Source organism: Schistocerca serialis, chromosome 2 (genome assembly GCF_023864345.2).
Source record: "Schistocerca serialis cubense isolate TAMUIC-IGC-003099 chromosome 2, iqSchSeri2.2, whole genome shotgun sequence".
NCBI lineage: Eukaryota > Metazoa > Arthropoda > Insecta > Orthoptera > Acrididae > Schistocerca > Schistocerca serialis.
In genome coordinates, this window is record NC_064639.1 from 872,581,585 (window position 1) to 872,601,955 (window position 20,371).

The following is a 20,371-nucleotide window of genomic DNA, read 5'->3' on the forward strand; positions in this document are numbered from 1 at the left end:
GAATGTTGTTAGAAGGGAGACAGGAAAAGTAACCACTGGGGTAGATAGTACACAGAACAACAAAAATTTTGCAACACCTCAGTTCCGACAGTTCCAGAACCTGTACAGAAAACTGGAACAGAGATCAACATAAACATCATTTCCGCCCTTTTTATTGTTCATGAAAACCACACATTGCATGTTGTACAGCGAGACCTTCAGAGGCGGTGGTCCAGATTGCTGTACACACCAATACCTCTAATACCCAGTAGCACATCCTCTTGCATTGATGCATGCCTTTATTCATCGTGGCATACTATCCACAAGTTCATCAACGCACTGTTGGTCCAGATTGTCCCAGTCCTCAACGGCGATTAGACGTAGATCCCTCAGAGTGGTTGGTAGGTCACGTCGTCCATAAACAGCCCTTTTCAATCTATCCCAGGTGTGTTCGATAGGGCTCATGTCTGGAGAACATGCTGGTCACTCTAGTCGAACGATGTCGTTATCCTGAAGGAAGTTTTTCACAAGATGTGCACACTGGGGGCGCGAATTGTCGTCCATGAAGACGATTGCCCGCCAATATGCTGCCGATATGGTTGCACTATCGGTCGAAGGATGGCATTCACGTATCGTACAGCCGTTACGGCGCCTTCCATGACCACCAGTGACGTACGTCGGCCCCACATAACGCCACCCCAAAACAGCAGGGAACCTCCAGTTTGCTGCACTCGCTGGACAGTGCGTCTAAAGCGTTCCGCCTTGTCGGATTGCCTCCAAACACGTCTCTGACGATTGTCTGGTTGAAGGCAGATGCGATCAGTGAAGAGAACGTGATTCCAATCCTGAGCGATGCATTTGGCATGACATTGGGCCCATCTATACCTCGCAGCATGGTGTTCTGGTTGCAAAGATGCACCTCGCCATGGACGTCAGGAGTGAAGTTACACATCATGCAGCCTATTGCGCACAGTTTGAGTCGTAACACGACGTCGTCTGGCTGCACGAAAAGCATTATTCAACATGATGGCATTACTGTCAGGTTTCCTCCGAACCATAATCCGTAGGTAGCGGTCATCCACTGCAGTAGTAGCCCTTGGGAGACCTGAACGAGGCTGTTATCGACTGTTCTTGTCTCTCTATATCTCCTCCGTGTCAGAACAACATCGCTTCGGTTCACTCTAAGGCATCTGGACACTTCCCTTGTTGAGAGCCCTTCCTGTCACAAAGTAACAATGCGGACGCGATTGAACCGCGGTATTGACCGTCTAGGGATGGTTGAACTACAGACAACATGAGCCGTGTACCTCTCTCCAGGTAGAGTGACTGGAACTGATCAGCTGTTGGACCCCCTCCGTCTAATAGGCGCTGCTCATGTATGGTTATTTATATCTTTGGACAGGTTTAGTGACATCTCTGAACAGTCAAAAGGACTGTGTCAGTGATACAATATTCACAGTCAATGTCTATCTTCAGGAGTTCTGGGTACTGGGATGATGCAAAACTTCTTTGATGTGTGTAGTACTATTACAGAGAATGAGACCATCTTAACCAACAGTACACAAGTAGCTAATCTATTTAACAACCATTTCTTAAGTGCAGGTGAAAAAATTAGTGACAATAGTCAAGCAGTACACGGAAAAGTCAGTTTTGAGAAATCTTAGTCAGGTTAATTTTCATTTAAAAACCTCTTGTGACATAAGGAAAATCATTAAATTTTGAAAAATAAGTGTTCTGCTTGAGTAAATGACATCTCTAACAAGATATTGAAACAATGTGGAGCAGTTACACCTGTTATTTTGATTCAGATGTCATAATGCATCACTAACTCAAAGTATTTTCCCAGACTGGTTAAAATATGCCATTGTCAAGCCTCTCTATAGAACAGGGACACCACAGACGTCAATAATCACCATCCAGTATCCTCGCGTACAGCATTTTCAAAAATCGTTGCGAAAGTAATGTACTCAAGAGTGGTTAGCAACCTCAACAGTAATTGGGTACTTAGTAAATCACAGTTCAGATTTCAAAAATGCTGTTCCTCTGACACAGCAATAACCAATTTCACTGCCCACATAATACAGTCTTTAAATAGTAAAATATCACCGAAAGGAATTTTGTGTGACTTGTCCAAAGCATTTGATTGTGTGAACCATGACATTATGTTGCAGAAATTACAATTCTATGGTATAAATGGAACAGCATATAAATGGTTTAAGTCATATCTACAGAACAGGGAGCAAAAAGCTTATTTCATATGCATTAAGCGATTTAAAGAAGTTTCCCACTTCATCTAACTTGGGTGAAATTAAATTAGGTGTTCCACAGGGTTCGATCATAGGTCCCCTTCTGTTCTTGGTACATGTTCAAATGGCTCTGAGCACTATGGAACTTAACATCTGTGGTCATCGGTCCCTTAGAACTTAGAACTACTTAAACCTAACTAACCTAAGGACATCACACACATCCATGCCCGAGGCAGGATTCGAACCTGCGACCGTAGCAGTCGCGCGGTCCCGGACTGCGTGCCTAGAACCGCTAGACCACCGCGGCCGGCTCTTGGTACATGTGAATGACGTCCCTTCATATCTGAAACAAGAAGCTAAACAGACAATGTTTGTTGATGATGCAAATATCATTATTAATAAAGTAAAAAAACTCCAATAGAAAATTATGCAAACAATGTCTTTGGAAAAGTTGTTAATTGTTTTTCTGTGAATGAGTTTGCTCTGAACTTTGAAAAAACGCAGTACATCCATTTCTTTCTGATGCAGGGAGTACATTTCCTTCTATAAATATAACACATCAACAGAAGTCAGTAGCCAGGGTAGAGCATACTAAGTTTCTGTGTGTAGATATAGATGAAAATCTTAATAGGAAGATTAATATTTTTGGATCTTCTAAAGTGACCAGGTTTAGCAATTTTTGCATTCAGAATAATTGCCAATTTTGAGGATATAGAAATTAGTAAGCTAACATATTCTGCATACTTTCACTCTCTGATGTCATACAAAATAATATTTTAGAGTAACTCAACACGTAGGTAAAAAGTATTCACTACTCAAAAGAAAGTGGTTAGAAACACGTGTGGGGGCTCATAGTTGCACATCTCGTAGGCATCTGTTTAAAAGGTTAGGAATTCTTACAACATCCTCACAGTACATTTGCTCACTGATGAAATTTGTTCTCAGCAACATGGGCCAGTTTAATAATAACAGTGGAATTCATGATTACAATACCAGAGGAAAGAAAGACTTACACTATACTCTACTTAACCTATCTTTGGCACAGAAAGGGGTAAAATATGCTGCTTTAAAACTTTCCGATAAATTACCAGATGAATTAAAATATCTGACAGACAACAGCAATAGCTTCAAAAATAAATTGAAATCGTATATCCATTACAACTCCTTCTATCCCATAGATGAATTCTTGAATAGGAATAAATAAATCAATAGGTACAATTTATGCATTTTATGCCATTTAAGGGAATGGCGTAGGTAACACAAATTTTAAGCTTAAAAAGTTTCTTGATTCATGTGTGGATTTCTTAAGCACTTGACACGTTTCACATCGTAATGGTTACCATGCGATTGATCAAGGGAACACGTAACTAACTAACAGTACAGAAGAACTGTTAACATTATGACAACTGTTAGGAAAGCTTACATTCTTATAAAATTTTCCTTATAATATGGACAAAATTACTACAGACTCCGGAAGGAAGCAGGATTTTAGCAATTATTACACTACATCTTTAATGCTGGCTCTGGTGTTTCATTTATTAAATGGTCACAGATGTGATAGTTGGGGATAATGTTAGTTTGATACCTTCTAAAGGAAGATAAAAAGACACATTTTTCCCACCTGTCGATGAGCTGGTGGATTCCCTGGTAGAGTAACCCCCACCTCACTGTGTCCCAGCATTGCTTACTATTGAGATTATTTTGCACATGAGGAAAGGTTAAGGAGTCACAGTGAACATTTTTAGCTTTTCTGTTACTGTTAGTAGTATCAACTGAAACTTCAAGTTGCCAGTTAAGAGTCACAAACTGTTATAGTTCATTTCCACTGTGCATGTCAGTGATTTAAACCTTCGTCATCTGGCGGTTTTAAGTCACATATATGTGTAGTGATGACAGTGACAAACAATGTTGAGTGCATGATATTACCATCCCTAGTGCCCTTACAACGATCTTGGGGAGATCAGTGTGGCTAAAAGAAAATTATAAAAATCCAACATTTGAATTAGGACATACACACACACACACACACACACACACACACACACACACACACACACACACACACATACATACATACATACATATATGTATAGGCTACATGGAATGAAATCATGGTTTCTAAAGCAATCAGTTAAAATAGGAAAGACACAAAGAAAGGTTTAAAATGGTGCAGCTGAAATTCTGTCTGACTGATCAGTGGACTAATAGGGGATGAAACATCGCTCTGAAATACAGTAAGCATCCGACCTAACAGCTTAGGTAGGAGTCTGGACAGTTCACCAAATTTCACAAATGTGTGTAAACCCACTGTGGAGCAAACCCCGTGTACAAAGAGCTACGTGTGATATGAGGACAAGTGAGCAGGCTTCCACTCTGGCCATTTGGCTGGCGGGAGGGGCGCCACAGGTGGATAGTTGACCCCTCAGGCCACAGTTTGGTGTGACTCATCTTGGACCACTCTCCCGTCCATTCACACCTGATCTTCTGGCTCAACAGCGAGTTCATAGACATTAGGGGAATGGTGCTTTGTTCAGCTGTCACCCCTTACAGACTTTCATCAGCGCTGTATCCGCTTGCTGGTTGCTCTTTATTCCCATGTGCCCAGGTACCTCGCAGGACACCACCATCTATCCAAAATGTTGCCACAAAAGAAGTGCATTTTGTATATATTTGCGGAACCTTTTCACCCACATACATATTTTAACGAGCATATAGATCACAAAGGGGATTAGATCAGATCGGAAACATGTTTCCTTTGTATCATCTCATCTGATCCAGGGCCATCTGAACAGTACATAGGTCAGCATGATGGACTGTGAATGCATCTGCTAGGCAGACTCTGAAGACACAAGTAGAGAAAACTACGGAGCAGCCAAGGGATTCTCCCTTTTTAGATCCATCTCAATAAAAAAATTAAAACAGCAGTGGTCATTTAAAAGATAGCAAACGTATCTAAAAGCTTACATCTGTAGCTTTACGTTTAAACATCAGCCAAATTTAAAATCAATAATGGTCCTGAACATGCTAGGGTGGTGAATTACTCCACCATGGTGAAAATCTTTAATATTCGCCGCACTCGTTTTTAAAATACAACTCTTTATTCAAGCCCCATATGTTCTCGCAGCTCGTGGACGACTACCGAAAAGCCACTTAATGTCTGGGAGAGGATCAGTATGGTGCACCAGCATCAAGAGTATGAAATACATTTTGTACACTTGTTGCACTGTGACTAGCTTTCTGTTTTCTTTTTATTTACAACATGCGCTATTACAAAATCTGTATTACTACATGTATAGCCGGCCGGTGTGGCCGAGCGGTTCTAGGCACTTCAGTCTGGAACGGTGCGACCGCTACGGTCGTAGGTTCGAATCCTGCCTCGGGCATGGATGTGTGTGATGTCCTTAGGTTAGTTAGGTTTAAGTAATTCTAAGTTCTAGGGGCTGATGACCTCAGAAGTTAAGTTCCATAGTGTTCAGAGCCATTTGGACCATTTGAACTACATGTATGTATTGTGTGTAGTGTTGTGTAATGTTTGTGTTGTATGATGATGAGGATGAGGGAAGAGAGAGGCTGAAGCCTGGTGCCAGCTCTGGCCTACTCTTCGCGAGTAGCACAAATGGGGCCGCCAAGCTTAACACCCCAATCCAACGGACAGCTCATCATCAAAAGTGTCACATGCCTGCATTTCATTAGACACTGTGATGAGATATGGTATTTAAATCAGGACATTGACGGAAATTCTGGTGTCAGGAACTATATGCCATCACCTTTCCTCCTTTTGCTGGCAAAATACTGGCAGTGAAAATTTTTTCTACCACTGGGAATCGAACTGACGTACCCTTGGGTCAAGTGTCATCACCAAACGAGACTTTTCTTTTTTTGAGGAAGTAGAGCTGTCAGCCTCAAGCCAATACAGGCAGGGTGCGGTGGGATCACTACCTGAGGCCTGGCCTTCATGCCCCTTCCTGTCCCTGAACCACTCCCTTCCCTCCCAGGAAGGCAGATTAAACAAAACATCTTTATTCTTATAATAACGTCCTTCTGGGAGTAAAACAGTAATCAAACCACAGCAAAAAAATTTAAGCTTAAATAGAACGTGAAGGCCGCCCTTCCAGTGGAACCAATGTTAGACACTACACCTGTTGTCACCATCAATCAGCATATCAATGGAACCTTCTAATCCACCATTAGGACCAGGCATGTCTTCAGGAAGAAAGGGTTCATAAGGTTCTGTCACTTTTTCCCGCTCGTTCCGTAAAATTAACATGCACATAAGGTTAACTTCTCATACCCGACACACCCCAACTGTGGGTAGGGTCCAAGAAGACACTACCCAGATAATTAGCAAAGTATTAGGGGTAATGCAGGTGGTGTCATAGATGAGTGAATCGTTCTGATAGGGAGTCCAAAAATTGAGAAAGTGTTTGTCATCATCTCGGTAAAGATACAATATGGTCAAACCTATGATCCACATGACTGCATTTATGTTAGTATACAGACAAAACGTCATACCCAAGATACCCACTGGACCACGTTCAAAGATCGCAGCAAGTTGCTACAGTGTTGTAGGAGGCAAGTATAGGTAAGGTGTGCCATCTGTCGACTGTCATGTGTAAAGATAACCTCCCAAACATTTGATCATACACCAGAGTGGAAATCTGGCAAAGCTCCCTTCAGGGAAGCCACTGCCAATGATCATTGCTCCATACTTCTCCAAGTTCAAGCAGCTTCCGGCTATGACACACTAATGGGCACTTCAGTCCAGTGATGTTTGGACATCATCTAGGGTATGTACTAAAAACACTGGATCATCCGTGTACATGTGGCAGACAAAGGTATGGTCTCTCAACGTAAGTCTGTGTGGCTGACATCATGGTCTATGTAACAGTGGCTCCACAGCAATGGCATACATATCCACCGACAGGGAGCAACCTTGCCTCACAGAACAGGTGATAGTGAACTTGCCTGTAATATGTCCATTGATCATAACCTGTGAAGTCGCATTACACAGAAGGCGCATGATGATGTGTATGAAGGACTGGGGAAAGGCCAGCTGCCGCAGCACCTTCTCAAGGTAACCTTATTGAAAGCATGGTCAATCTCCACTGACGCTACAGCTCTGTGCATGTGACACACCTCTGCCAGTGTGACGACACTGTGGTAATCACTGAGTGATATCTGTATGTTGCTGTCATCTTGGAGACACTTAGTGCAGGACACTGAATGTGGGCAGCCAGAATTCTCCCAAATGTCTTGAAATTGCTGTTGAGCACCATAAGAGGCCGATAATGGTCAACTCCCCTTTCAGCAGACAGCTTGGGGATCGATATAAGGATGCCATCAACAAAGGCGGGTGGCATCTGCACTGCAGGGTTCATCAGTTCCTGGTGTATCATATCCCATGGGGCCATCATAACATCATGGAATGTATCATAAAGCTCTATTGGGAGACCGTCTGGGCCCAGAGATTTGTTGGTCGCTCCTTTGCTGGGGGCGTTGGTGGCGTCCTCTGCCGTTATGGAGTACTCGAGGGTCGCCACTGAATTTCCATCGAGGGTCGAAGACAGCAAGTAGAAGACGTCATCTATCGTCATAACATCCTGATCTCCTGTGGCATAGAACTGCCGGTAATGATCTGACAAGGCGTTGGCGATATCCTAATGGCCCATCAGGCGCTGGCCATCCAGCATATTCAGAGTAGGGGTCAATATCCTTCGACATCTGTGACGTTCGCAGAATATGTGGTACAAGGTCAGCAGTTCTCCCTCGATGTGGTCCTGACTACACACATGATCAAGTGTGCCATCGAGACAATGTCATGTAAGCATTGTGATCTTTACTTGCAGTCGCCAGACCTCAGCCTGACATCCTGGCGGCGGCAGTTAGTCGTATTTCTCCAGCAGTGGCGTAAAATGATATTCCATGGTGTCTGTTGCGAACACATAGCCTCTCAAACATAGTTCGTCATTACATGCCGCAGTGCAGGTTTTGCGCAATCAAGCCAGCACAGGATCATGGAAGGAAAGGTCAGATGCTGCCTCTCACAGTTCCTCCTGGTCTCCACTATCCTCTGGCGACGTTCTGGATCCTCAAGGAGCGCTACATTCATCTTCCATGTGCTCCTGCTCCGCCACAACCTCTGTCGTGGGAGGGAGATGGTGCAGAGATGCAGGTAGGTATCATGATCCATGTAGATGCCAGCCATATGTCAGCATCAAGCGTCGCTGCTGTAACTCTCAGGAAAACATATACTTCTGTCTGTTGCTGTGGGAACTCTGCAAGGTGTTGACAAGGCAAAGGTCTTGCACCAGGCGTTGCAGTTCTCTGCATGTGCTAAAGTGTGGTATTTGATCCTATCCTGGACACAATTCAAGTTACCCCCAAGGATGATATGGTCGTAGTGTCCCTCGAATGAGGGCGCAACCTCCTCTGCATAAAATCTTTTATGGTCTCTCGTCTGTACTAGAGAGAACACGTAAATTCACAATCATAACGTTCTGATATGTGATAGCAAATCTTTGTGCTGACGGAAGGTAGGCCACACAGTCAGTCATGACGACTCCCTTCACAAGAATGATCACACCACTGCCATTATCAGTGCATCATGGCGCCTTAAAAACGTTGTATCCGTAAATGGACAGGAAATGGTCCAGGCACACTTCCTGGAGGAGTGCGTCATCGAGATCTGACACGTAGAACAAGTCACGAAACTTCTACATCTTGACCTCAGAACTGATGGTATTGAGTTTGATGGTGCCAATCCAGTAGGCCTGGCACAGGGAGGGTGTATTGTTGGCGCCAGTTGGGAGAGTTGGAAGAACAGAATAAGGTCCCACCATCAAGAATGGATCCCCTCCCATGTGCACTGCAGTTTAACTCTCGTGAAGTGAAGCAATTGCAACTGCTTTAGCTGCTGCTGCAGACGTCATGTCCTCGATATTGTCGGCCCATGCAGTCAGGCTTGTGCAGTGATCACCCCTGGAATTAACAGGGCAGCTGAAGTTTGCAGTACATCCAAGATAGGGTCAGATACTGAAACCCTTTGCTGTCCATCATCGAGAAGCTTGGCACTGTGTGAGGTCTCCTTCGAATCCGCTGCTGATCAAATCACGTCAGAGGATCCGACGATCACATCTTCATGCTGGGCATGGTCGCCACCGTCGAGATCTTCGTCTTCAGTTGACATCCTCATGGAGGTATTGGATGGAGCCAATCGACGTTTCTTCCGTCGCTTTGGAGCGACTGGGTGTCATTTCCATCAGGTACAAAAGCGTCGGTTCTCACCGACAAATCTGCGACGACCATCTTTCCTGCATGGCTGTTCCCCTCCGCATTGCAAAACCAAAGACAGGGGTTGCCCTGGCAGTACAAAATGTCCGTTCGTAGTGCGCTGCCGCCGCTGCATCGGAGCCTGCTCAGTGTCGACTGAAGGTGACTCTTCAGTCGACAGTCAATGATCAGTTGGTAGGGCCACCACGTATGTCAACTGGAGCGCCGTTACATTGGGCGACATCTTCTCATCTCCCGTCGGTATCGCGTAATGTTACGTTGCATACAGCTTGATCTGAGATGTCCCTCCTGTTCGAATCTCGAACAGGTCTTTGGCTGACCGTCGTAGTTTAAGATGTCACGGCATCTGCCATTGTACAAATGGGACAGGAAGTGTTTAGTAAGGTCTATGGGCACCTGGCATGCCCCATTCAGAACTTTGTAAGTAGTAAAGTGTGCCCATTTTTTCGCTGTATGGCTTATCACAGTGCCATAGGGTCTCAATGCGGCAATTACCATTTCTGCTAGTACCTCAAAAGGCAACTCCAACACTAGGACCGTCCTCTGGCACCTGATTGTTCCACTTTCACAGAGCCCGTGTGTCCATCCGAAAGTCTGAATTGAAGGTCGATCGTTTTTTAGAGAATGCTTTCACAAGCTGCATCATCCACCAGTTGCACATGGAGAGGTGAATCCCTATTACTTCGTGATGATCGATGTGAACGTCATCTCGTAAAAACTGTTCGATTTCCAACGCTTTCAGTCGCGCACACTCGGCCGTAAAACTGAACTTCAGCGTCGACTTTCGTCATGAATATGTCACGGTTCGTCGGTAGAAGTAAGCTGTGCGGTGATGGCTGTAGAACACAGCAACACCACGCGCGTCCTAACGCGGCAGGGACGTGAGCAGGACGTCCGAACCGCTGCCCTGCCAAAGGCAGACTCCCGACTTCGGCCACAGAGGCAGGTTACCGTAAATAGTCACCGTCAGATTAGAAGTGGCGGCTCGCCACCTTGGTGCAGGGGGTCTAAATGCACCTGTAGCCAGTCTGATGCCCCCACAGTGGACCTAGTGGGTGTGAACGTCACACGTCCATAATGAAGCTAGAACAAAACGCCGGCCTGAGTGGCCAAGCGGTTCTAGACGCTTCAGTCTGGATCCGCGCGACCGCTACGGTCGCAGGTTCGAATCCTGCCTCGGGCATGGATATGTGTGCTGTCCTTAGGTTAGTTAGGTTTAAGTAGTTCTAAGTTCTCGGGGACTGATTACCTGAGATGTTAAGTCCCATGGAGATCAAAGCCTTTTTAGAACCAAACAAACGCTATATAACACTGGAACAGACATGCTTGACCTCCTCCCCAAACTCTGTGTGCTCCACGCTTTAAACTTTTAAGGGCTTTGATGGATCGAGAGGAAAAGTCCCTCAAGTGTGGCAGGTAAGTAAACGTCTGGTAGAAATTGGTGCCCACATACCTCACGACTCGTTAAAATTTAAAATGGTATCCCTCAGTTTCAGTTCTGGTATATGAAAAGGGGACAGGAACGGTTAATAAGCAAAACACACGGTTTATTTTCTGGCGATGACTTACGACCACTTCTTTGTGCCCATTTCTCCAGTCTCTTAGTAGTCATCTGCAGGTTACATCATAAATCACAGGTAACTAACGCTCACGACCGTTATGACGTGTACTTGAACTAAACCTGATTTTATCCTCGTAGTGACGCTACTAATGCCACTTCTTTGCTACTGACCCGAAATCTGTAGACATATGCCTGCCAACTTTCGTTTATGTCGCACAACTCCTCCTTGGCCTTGCAATTTGTTTCTGTCAGTGTATTTTTGTAAGCACATTCAGCACATATGTGGGTCCCGTCGGCAGAATGTGTTGCGAATAGAGTTAGTAGGATAGAAGTAGTAAATTAAAATAAAATGATTTAAAAACGGTCTTGATCGCAGACGATGTTAACTTATGACCGATTTCACCCTTTTAATTAACAGCCATCATTAGAGTTTGAACTGTAATAACAAAAGTAAAAGAGCTATATTACGCAGAGAAGTCAATGATGTAAAAGTATTCACTGAAACGATAAATCATTACCCAGCTGGACGTAGGCGATGGCGCCTGACCCGCTGTGGACGCCTCGGTCACTGTAACAGATGCTGGTGGCTAAGCAACAGGTCAGGCGCCATCGTCGTCATCCAGCTCGGTAATGATTTACCCTTTCAGTGTATACTTTTATGTAATTGAATTCTCTATGTAATATAGCTCTTTTACTTTTGTTATTACAGTGAAAATTCTGATGATGGCCCTTAATTAAAATGCTGAAACCAGTCAGAATTTGACATCGGCTGCGATCAAGACTGTTTGTAAATAATTTTATGACAATGAAGATCGCTGTTCTCCAACAATGTTATATAAAAATAATAAATTAAAATGTCATGCATGATGCGGCAGTTTGTTACACATCTTTGTATTTGACGTCGTATCTCCTCAAGTGTGCCCTACAATGATATATTTTTGTAGGTACGCTCAACAGATACTATCAAGGAAATGTGTTTCGAATAGAGTTAGTAATAAAGAAGTACTAAAATTGAAACGTCATGCAGTTTTACAGCGTGAACAGGGAAAATGCATTAAGCCATAAACTTGTTTCTTTCATAATTTTGTGGGGGTTGTCAGCGACAATAGGATTTGGAAAGATTTGAAATTGTGTGTGAAGTTTCTTGGAAGTCGCAAATTGCCCTTATTCGGAAATAGTGAGTGAACAAAGAATAGATATTCGCGCGTCGTAGGCTACATTCCTTTTTCACCCTTACTTCTTTGATAAGTAGGTGTTCCTAAAACCTAGAGCGGTTATCTCCAGACAGTAAGTGATATGTGTGCCAAGTTTGGTTGAAGTCGGTCTAGTGTTTTTGGAGGGTATGTGGAATGTACATAAATACGTACATCCATTTTTGTATTGTATGGATTCCTGTCTTTCCCTGAACTTTTTTTATAGTTTTATTTTTCGTCAGTCAATCGACTTAGTTCTGTTACCCAAGGTCCCATCTTAGTTACCTTTCTTGTGCCTATGTCTGACTGCAACATCTGTGATGCCCATTTTTAGAGATGTCCACTCCTCTTCAACTGAACTGCCTAGTGTACTGTTCCCCATTGCAGTACCCGCATCCTTAGCGAACTTCAAACGCCGTCTCATCACTCATGAGTACTTTAGTGTACCATTTTCCTTCCACTCAGACTCCTCCGTACGATTCTCCTAAACCTCAGTCGATTCTTCATCGTTACTAAATTATAATCTGAGTCTGTATCTGCTCCTCGATATGATTTACAATCCAATATCTGATTTGGGAATCTGTGTCCGACCATGAAGTAATTCAGCTGAAACTTCCAGCGTATCTGGGTCTTTTCCAAGTTTTCTTCCTCCTCTTGTGATTCTTGAACAAGGTATTCACTATTACCTTCAGAAATTTATTACAGAACTCAAAAAGTCTTTCTCCTCCCTGATGCTTACTGCCTGTCCTATATTCTCCCGTAACCTTTTCTTGCATTCCTTCCCCTACAACCGGATTTCAGTCCCCCACGATTATTAGATTTTAGTCTCCCTTTACATACTGACTTACCAGTTAAATATTCTCATAATTGCACTTCTTCCATATACTCATTTTCCGAAAGCGACGCCGGCATTTATATCTGAACTACCGTTGTCAACATTGGTTTGCTGTCGAAACTGATGAGAACAACCCTATCACTGAACAGCTTCATGCCCTACTTTCTTACTTATATCGCATCCTAATACCGTTAAACTGTTTCCTGCTGCTGCTGGTATTACCCTATATTCGCCTGTCCAGAAATCCTAGCCCTTGGAGTACCCTCCCAGAGAGCCGAATGGGGGACTAGTCTGGAATCTTTCACCAATGGAGTGATCATCGTGACATTTTTGTAGTTACATGCCACATGCCCTGCAGATATACATTATGTATCTTTAACTCAGTGGTTTCCAGTGCCTAGAATCTTCATATCGTTCATCATTGCTGACTGTTCCGCCTTTTGTGGGCATTTTCCCATCAAATGGGCAAGGGAGTGTCCTGAAACTCTGTCTGCTACTCCATCTTCCTTGACAAGGTCATCGGCTGAGCGAAGATGACTTCTTATACCGGGAGTCTTCGGCCGACGTCGCTGATGATTCTTAATCGAAATTTAAGCAGCGACCGGGTTTGAACCCGGGATAGAGAACGTTTCGATTAGTAGTCAATGATGCTCCCCTAGGCCACAGGTGAAAGAGAAGACGTGTTTATGTTTTACATATCGACTCCCATTACTTATGTCACGTCGTGAGACAAGTCCACTTCTGCACAGGAACCTCTATGTGCTCTTCCCACCTGTCCACTTGCTCCGCTGCGTTTCACCGTGTAATTCCTCCTGTAGTGCTGAGGCATAAGCTTTTAGTTCCTTCTGCGTGTATTTTTGTCTTTCTACATGCTGAATCAGTTTTTCGACGCCAAATTCTTTCCATCTCTCTTGCATCCCCTTCTTCCTGGCATCCATGCACCTTGTGTTTACTTCATTGCTGTATTCGTGTCATTTGCTGCGCGTTTATGCTCTTCCTTTCTTTCGTCGATCTATTACAGTATTTCTTTAGTCACTCGCGGTTTCTTTGCATTATCTTCCTTGTACCTTTATCAGTCGATAACAGTTATGTGATTTCCACTTCTAGAGATGCCAATTCCTCTACAACTGAACAGCTTATTGTGGCATTTACTATCGAAATATCTGCAGCCTTAGGGTACAACAAACGTATCTCATCATTCCTCGCTTGTTCAGTATTCCGCTTCTTTCGTCATTGGATCTTCTGGATGATTCTCATAAACTCCAGTCTACTCTTCATCATTACTAAATTGTGTCGTAAGACTAAATCTGCTCCTGGGTACACCTTGAAGACCAACATCTAATACGGGAAAGCTGTCTCGTCATGGAAATAATCCAGCTGAAATCTTCCATGTGTCTGAGTATTTTCCAAGAACATTCACCTGTGTTGTGGTTTCTGAACAGTGTGTTCGATATTAATATCTCAAATCTATCTTACAACTCAATTAGTCTTTAACGTCCTCGTTCCTACAACCGAGCCTACATTCTCCTGCAAATCTCTGTTACATTCCTATGGCTCCTATTGCTTTCCAGTCACCCAGCTTCAATTCACGTCCCTACCCATCTTAATTTTCTCTTTCTTAATTTGTCAGTATTGCTGATGCTCTCCGATATTGGAATAACACCACAGCTTTGTACATAACGAAGAAATCCTGTGCTTACCTCAGGCAAGAGACCGGGGTTCAAGTTCAAGTCTTCGAACAAATTTTAATTCGTTACTTCAGCTTCTGTCCTTATCGAAGATAAATTTTTAAACTCAGTATGTCTCCAGGAATGTGTAATTCCATCAGATGCTAGCACTGAGTTGTTTATAGCAACTCACTTTTTCCTCTTCTTTCGTTTCACATTCTCTGAGGTAGATTTTGTCAGTCAGTTTTTGTGTGTTGTTCTTTTCTCAGTGCTCAGTTCATTCATTCTTTCTGATCTCCTTTTCCTCTCTTCTTGTAGAATCTTGTGTTTGGGTATTTGCGTAGATTCGTCTTGGAACCTAATATTTTCATCTTTAGTAACTAATTCTGGTATTTGATGGATTAGTTTTTTTCTGAACTCCTTAGTTCTACTAGGTCTTTCTCGGTTTTTTGAAACCATCTGGGGTTGTTTTGCAGTTACGGAAAAAGCCAAGGATTTGTTTGCTTAATCTGTTTGGGTTTATTCTGAGAAGATGCCCATAAAAAATTATCCTCCTTTTTCGCACTGCGTGTGAAAGTTTTGTTCGATTTTCTGGTAGAGAGTTTAATTTTTGATGTAAACTATCTTATTATCTTGGAATTTTGGTCGTGTGATTTTCCTTAAAATTTTTCTTCCCTTTACCTCAAGTTTCTCCATTAGGCCTTTGAAGTTCATGTTTAGTGTTTCTGCTACATACAATGTTTCTAGCTTTATCACTGTCTTGCAATGTGTAATTTTGGACCCCCACGAAGGGGATTATTTGTTGCATGGATCTTTTGTTAGTTGGAAAGCCAGTTCAAGTTTATTTTTTCTCGAGTCCATTACTTTGCTTTTCCCAGAATTCCAACTAATCCACTCTCAGAGACATTTAAATTCGTTCACTATTTAAATCTTTTGTTCTTGGAGTTTGAGGTGTTAACGTGAGTTCTCGATGTTTGTCATGACCTCAGTTTTTTTGAAGGAGATGTGAAGACCTATTTTAGCTGCTAGTTTCTTTAGTTCAAGGCCTGTGATTCTTCCATTGTTTCGGCAAACAGGGCCATATCATCTGCAAAAGCTATGCAATTTACCTTAAGTCTCCTCTTTTTGCTACCCAATCTTATACCACTCTTTATATTTGTTTTCCATTCTCTGATTACTTTCTCAAGCGCACAACTGAACAGCAACGATGAGTGTCCATTCCGCTGTCGTACCCACGTTTTTATTTTGAAGAGTTCTTATAGTTCACCCATGAGTGTAACTTTCGAAAATGTGTTTGTAAGGGTCGCTTTCTTGATATTAGTTGTTTTCTTATCCGAACCCATTTCTTCCAGTGCTGCTAATAGAGATTCTCTGTTAATCGAATCATATGTTTTTTTTTTTAAATCAATGAAGGATATTAAATATGTCTTTGCCCTTGATTTTTGGTATGACATAATGTTTATAAGTTTAGTATTTGTTCTGAAACCTCCCAGGTATTGCATGATGTGTCGGTCCAGTTGCGGCTCTGCACTGTTCAAAAGGGCTTTAGAAATAATCTTGTACGGTATATCCAGCAGTGATATTCCTCTATAATTGTTATGGTCTTTCTTTAAGCCTTTCTTATGGTTAGGGTGGATGAGAGCTATTCTTCATTCTGCAGCTCTAGCTTCTTCTTTCCAGATTTTATCGAAAATACATTGAATAGATGTAATTGCGTTTTTGCCAGCTTCTTCCCATAGTTCGGTCATTATTTCGTTTTCTACAGACACTTTCTTGTTTTTCTACTCTAAAGTTACCTTCTGTAGTTCTTCAGACGTTGGTGGTTTTGTATCTGGCTTCTCGCTGTTACTTGGGATGGATTTAAATTTTTCAGGGATGGTTTCACAATTCAGGAGCTTCTCAAAAAAAATGGTTCAAATGGCTTTGAGCACTATGGGACTTAACATCTAAGATCATCAGTCCCCTAGAACTTAGAACTAATTAAACCTAACTAACTTAAGGACATCACACACATCCATGCCCGGGGCAGGATTCGAACCTGCGACCGTAGCGGTCGCGCGGTTCCAGACTGAAGCGCCCAGAACCGCTCGGCCACCCCGGCCGGTGCTTCTCAAAGTAGGCTACTAGTATCTTGCAATTTTCCGTTTTATTGTGAGCGATGGTCCCATTTACATCTCGAAATTGAAGGGTGGGCACTTCGTATTTTGATAACCTTTATTTGAACGTTCTATAAAAGCTTCTTGTGTTGTTTTTAGTAAATTCTTCATCATTTTGGAGAAGGGTTTTGTTTTAATGAGTATTTTTAATCCTTTTTATACTTTTATATAACAGTTTTAACGCTAATGAAATTTAATCTGCGTTCTTCTGTTCTCTGTGATTGACAATTTTGCCACGTCTGTTTACCTGTTTCAATGAGGGCATCACATTCAAACGACCACCTAGGGTGTTTTTTGCTTTTTACATTGGGTGCTATCCATTCGGCCATAGTACTGTTTTCCTTGATATCCACCCAACTTCGGGTCTGAATCGTTTCTGTTGCTTTTGTGAATTCATCTGATTTTAATATTTTTTCGGTGTTGTACTCTCGATCCTTGATTTGTTTTACGCTTTCTTTCCTGCTTGGGATGACTTTGAACTTAATTTTGGAGAGGTAGTGCTCCGAATTCTAGGTACACCCATGACTACCCTAACATTCACGATTTCTTTGCGCGAAAATTTCTTTCTTGCCACATGATCAATTTTTAAATTCTCCTAGGTTGGGATTTGGGAGTGTTCATGTCTTTTGTATTCGTGATAGTTTTTTAAAAGCTGTAGATTTAAGAATTAGGTGGTATGCTTGGCAAAGTTCTATTAGCCTGGTGCAATTCTGGTTTGTTCTTTTGTGGGCAAGATAATCTCCAACAGTTTTCTTATATTTTTTCCTTTACCAATCTATGCAGTAAAGTCTCCAAGAAGAATGATGATGTTTTTTATCCTGAATTTTCTGAATCATATTATCTAGCTGATTCCAAAAGGCTTCTAGTTTTTGTTTTTATTATCTTCATTCATAGGTGTTTGGGCATTGATGATTGTGTAGATTTTGTTTGTACTTGTGAATGTAAGACTTAAGTCTCTCCAATGGGGAATCAAAGTTAACTATTGAGTTCAAGATTTTTTGACGACTATAAAGGCTGTTCCAAGATGTGGTACATTTTTCATCACTCTCAGCCCCACTTTCCCTTTGCATATCCTAAAAGCTTCAGAGTCGAAGGTATCTGTATCGGCGTATCGCGTTTCTGGAATGGCTGCTATGAGTATGTTGTGGTCCTTTAGCGCATCTGTCAGTTGTTTTAGTTTTCCAGTCTTCGACAGTGAGTTTACATTAATAGTTGCTAAGTACGTTGGTTGTTTATATTGAAATTTAGCTGAGGTTCCAAGACTTGTCTTCGTGCAATGTTGCAGACTCCCCAAAATCCGAATGTCTGCTGACGTAATGACTTATGGTGGATCGTCCACCTGGGGTAAAATGGTTTACATCACAGACTTCCGTAATTGATTAACGTTATTTTGGGAGTAGCCCGAGAGCCACAAGAAACTACAGCCAAGATTGGGAGTCTTGTAGGTAGTTCTTCCGCTCTCTCCGCCGTTGTGAATCTAAGTTCCCTCGACCGTCTTTGAGACCGTTGACCAGGTTTCACCTAATAACCCTAGAAAGGGGCCCTTAGTGGGTGCTACCATCTGGAGCCAGATGGACCTAGGTTTATTTACGAGCTGTTACTCCACCTCTTCCTCCTTCCTCATCACTTGCAAGATAGGGCCCCAAACTTGGGATCGGCACTGCTGGAGTTTCTGCATATACGATTGTACGCTGCTGTTAATGTTACCCATCATTCATCAGACCAGAAGACCTCATTTTCTCTCCATCTCACTTCACTAACCCCCACTGCGTATGGACTGGCCCATTGCATTTGTAGTTTTAGACTTCCAGCTTCACTACCACATTCAGACTTCTGACATTCCACACCCGGACTCCTACACTTTTAACATTTCGTTGATTATTTAATCATGTTCTCAAGGTCACCTTCCCACTGCCAGTTCTTTCTAAATTGCAAAGTATCAGGTAGGAAATCGGATGTGTCCTGTAGGAAAGATTCTAGCAGTTATCTAAAGAGATTCAGAGAAATCGACGAAAAGCTGAATCTGGATGTCATGGTGGGGATTCGAATGGCCGACATCACAAATATGAGCTCAGTGTCACACCATTGAGCCTTGCCGCTCAATTTTTCCAAATGGAGTCGTTTAATTCTATGGTGCAGAACTTCATTGATGGCAACTATGTGCTCGAACTTTAAAGTGGTCGTGAGTATCAGTTCTGACGTTTAAAATCCATTCCAGTTTCTATTGTTTTGTTAAGGTGAAAAGCTGCTGCATATTAGTCATTGTAAACGCTAATGCTTAGGTTCTTTACAGGTCCAATATGGGGCCGAAGCTGATCAACACGGACTTCAGCGACGTGTGTGCTTAGGTTGTGGCCTCGCGTAGCGTCTTATTTACAGCTGAAGTAAGGAACTGCAGTGTATTCACTATATAATAAATAAAAGTTGATAGTCTTCATTGATTTCAGTGCCGCTCCAACCCCATAGCCCACGATATTTCAAGAGGAAGTCAGTGAAATATCGTATGGATTCCACACACCAGAAAGAATTGTAAAATTCAGTATAACTGATATGCACATAATGCAATTTGCAATGTGTTTATGGAGGTGTATATACGTACTGAAAAAGATTGTGGCAGATTGTTAAGTCTTCTTTTTTCCCAAATATTGGACGATACATTTCACATATTTAGTTCGATTTATGTTTCGACGATTACTTTACTTTACTTTATTCTCTTATAAAAATTCTTATCAAATTGAAATCATTTCAAATGGAATTTCTCAACAGGAATGCCAAAACAGTTCACATATGCCTAAAATATTGATGTCACAATTGATATTCCTGAAGGCAAGCTCGCACAATAAACTGAGACTGCGTCAGTCATCGAAATGAACAACGATCTACTGAGGATACCAACGAAGAAAAAGAAGCCTGATAAGCGTTCGAGGATACAATAAGCTACAAATTATCGAGAAATATGAGCATAATTCCTGAACTGGGCGTCGAACAGTTTATGAGATAAAGCTTAACCGTCGGTCATTTAGAACACAATGGCGTCAAGGCATGTAATTAGTGAAGTTCTGAAACTGAAGATAAACATTTCGCCAGAGTTATATGTTATTGGCTCTTGTAATTGTGACCTTGCACTGAAGAGCCAAAGGAACTGGTACACCTGCCTAATATCGTGTAGAGCCCCTGTGAGCACGCAGAAGTGTCGCAACACGACGTGGCATGGACTCGACTAATGTCTGACGTAGTGCTGGAGGGAACTGACACCATAAATCTTGCAGTACTGTCCATAAATCCATGAAAGTACGAGGGGTTGGAGATCTCTTCTGAACAGCACATTTCACGGCATCCCAGATATGCTCAATAATGTTCATATCTGGGGAAATTGGTGCTCAGCGGAAGTGCTTAAACTCAGGAAATCGATCCTGGAACCACTCTGTAGCAATTCTGGACCTT

At 42.5% G+C, this 20,371-nt stretch overlaps 1 protein-coding gene across 3 annotated transcripts in view; it reads left to right on the forward strand.

Moving 5' to 3' along the window:
- Nucleotides 1–19,426, forward strand: part of LOC126456076 (uncharacterized) — a 134,016-nt gene extending 114,590 nt beyond the window's left edge. For all 3 annotated transcript variants that reach the window (XM_050091830.1, XM_050091832.1, XM_050091833.1), the window contains one exon: nt 19,221–19,426. In XM_050091830.1, coding sequence (XP_049947787.1) covers nt 19,221–19,243 — 23 coding nt within the window. In that variant the 3' untranslated portion in view covers nt 19,244–19,426. The remainder of the gene's footprint in view (nt 1–19,220) is intronic.
- The last annotated feature ends 945 nt before the right edge of the window (nt 19,427–20,371 follow it).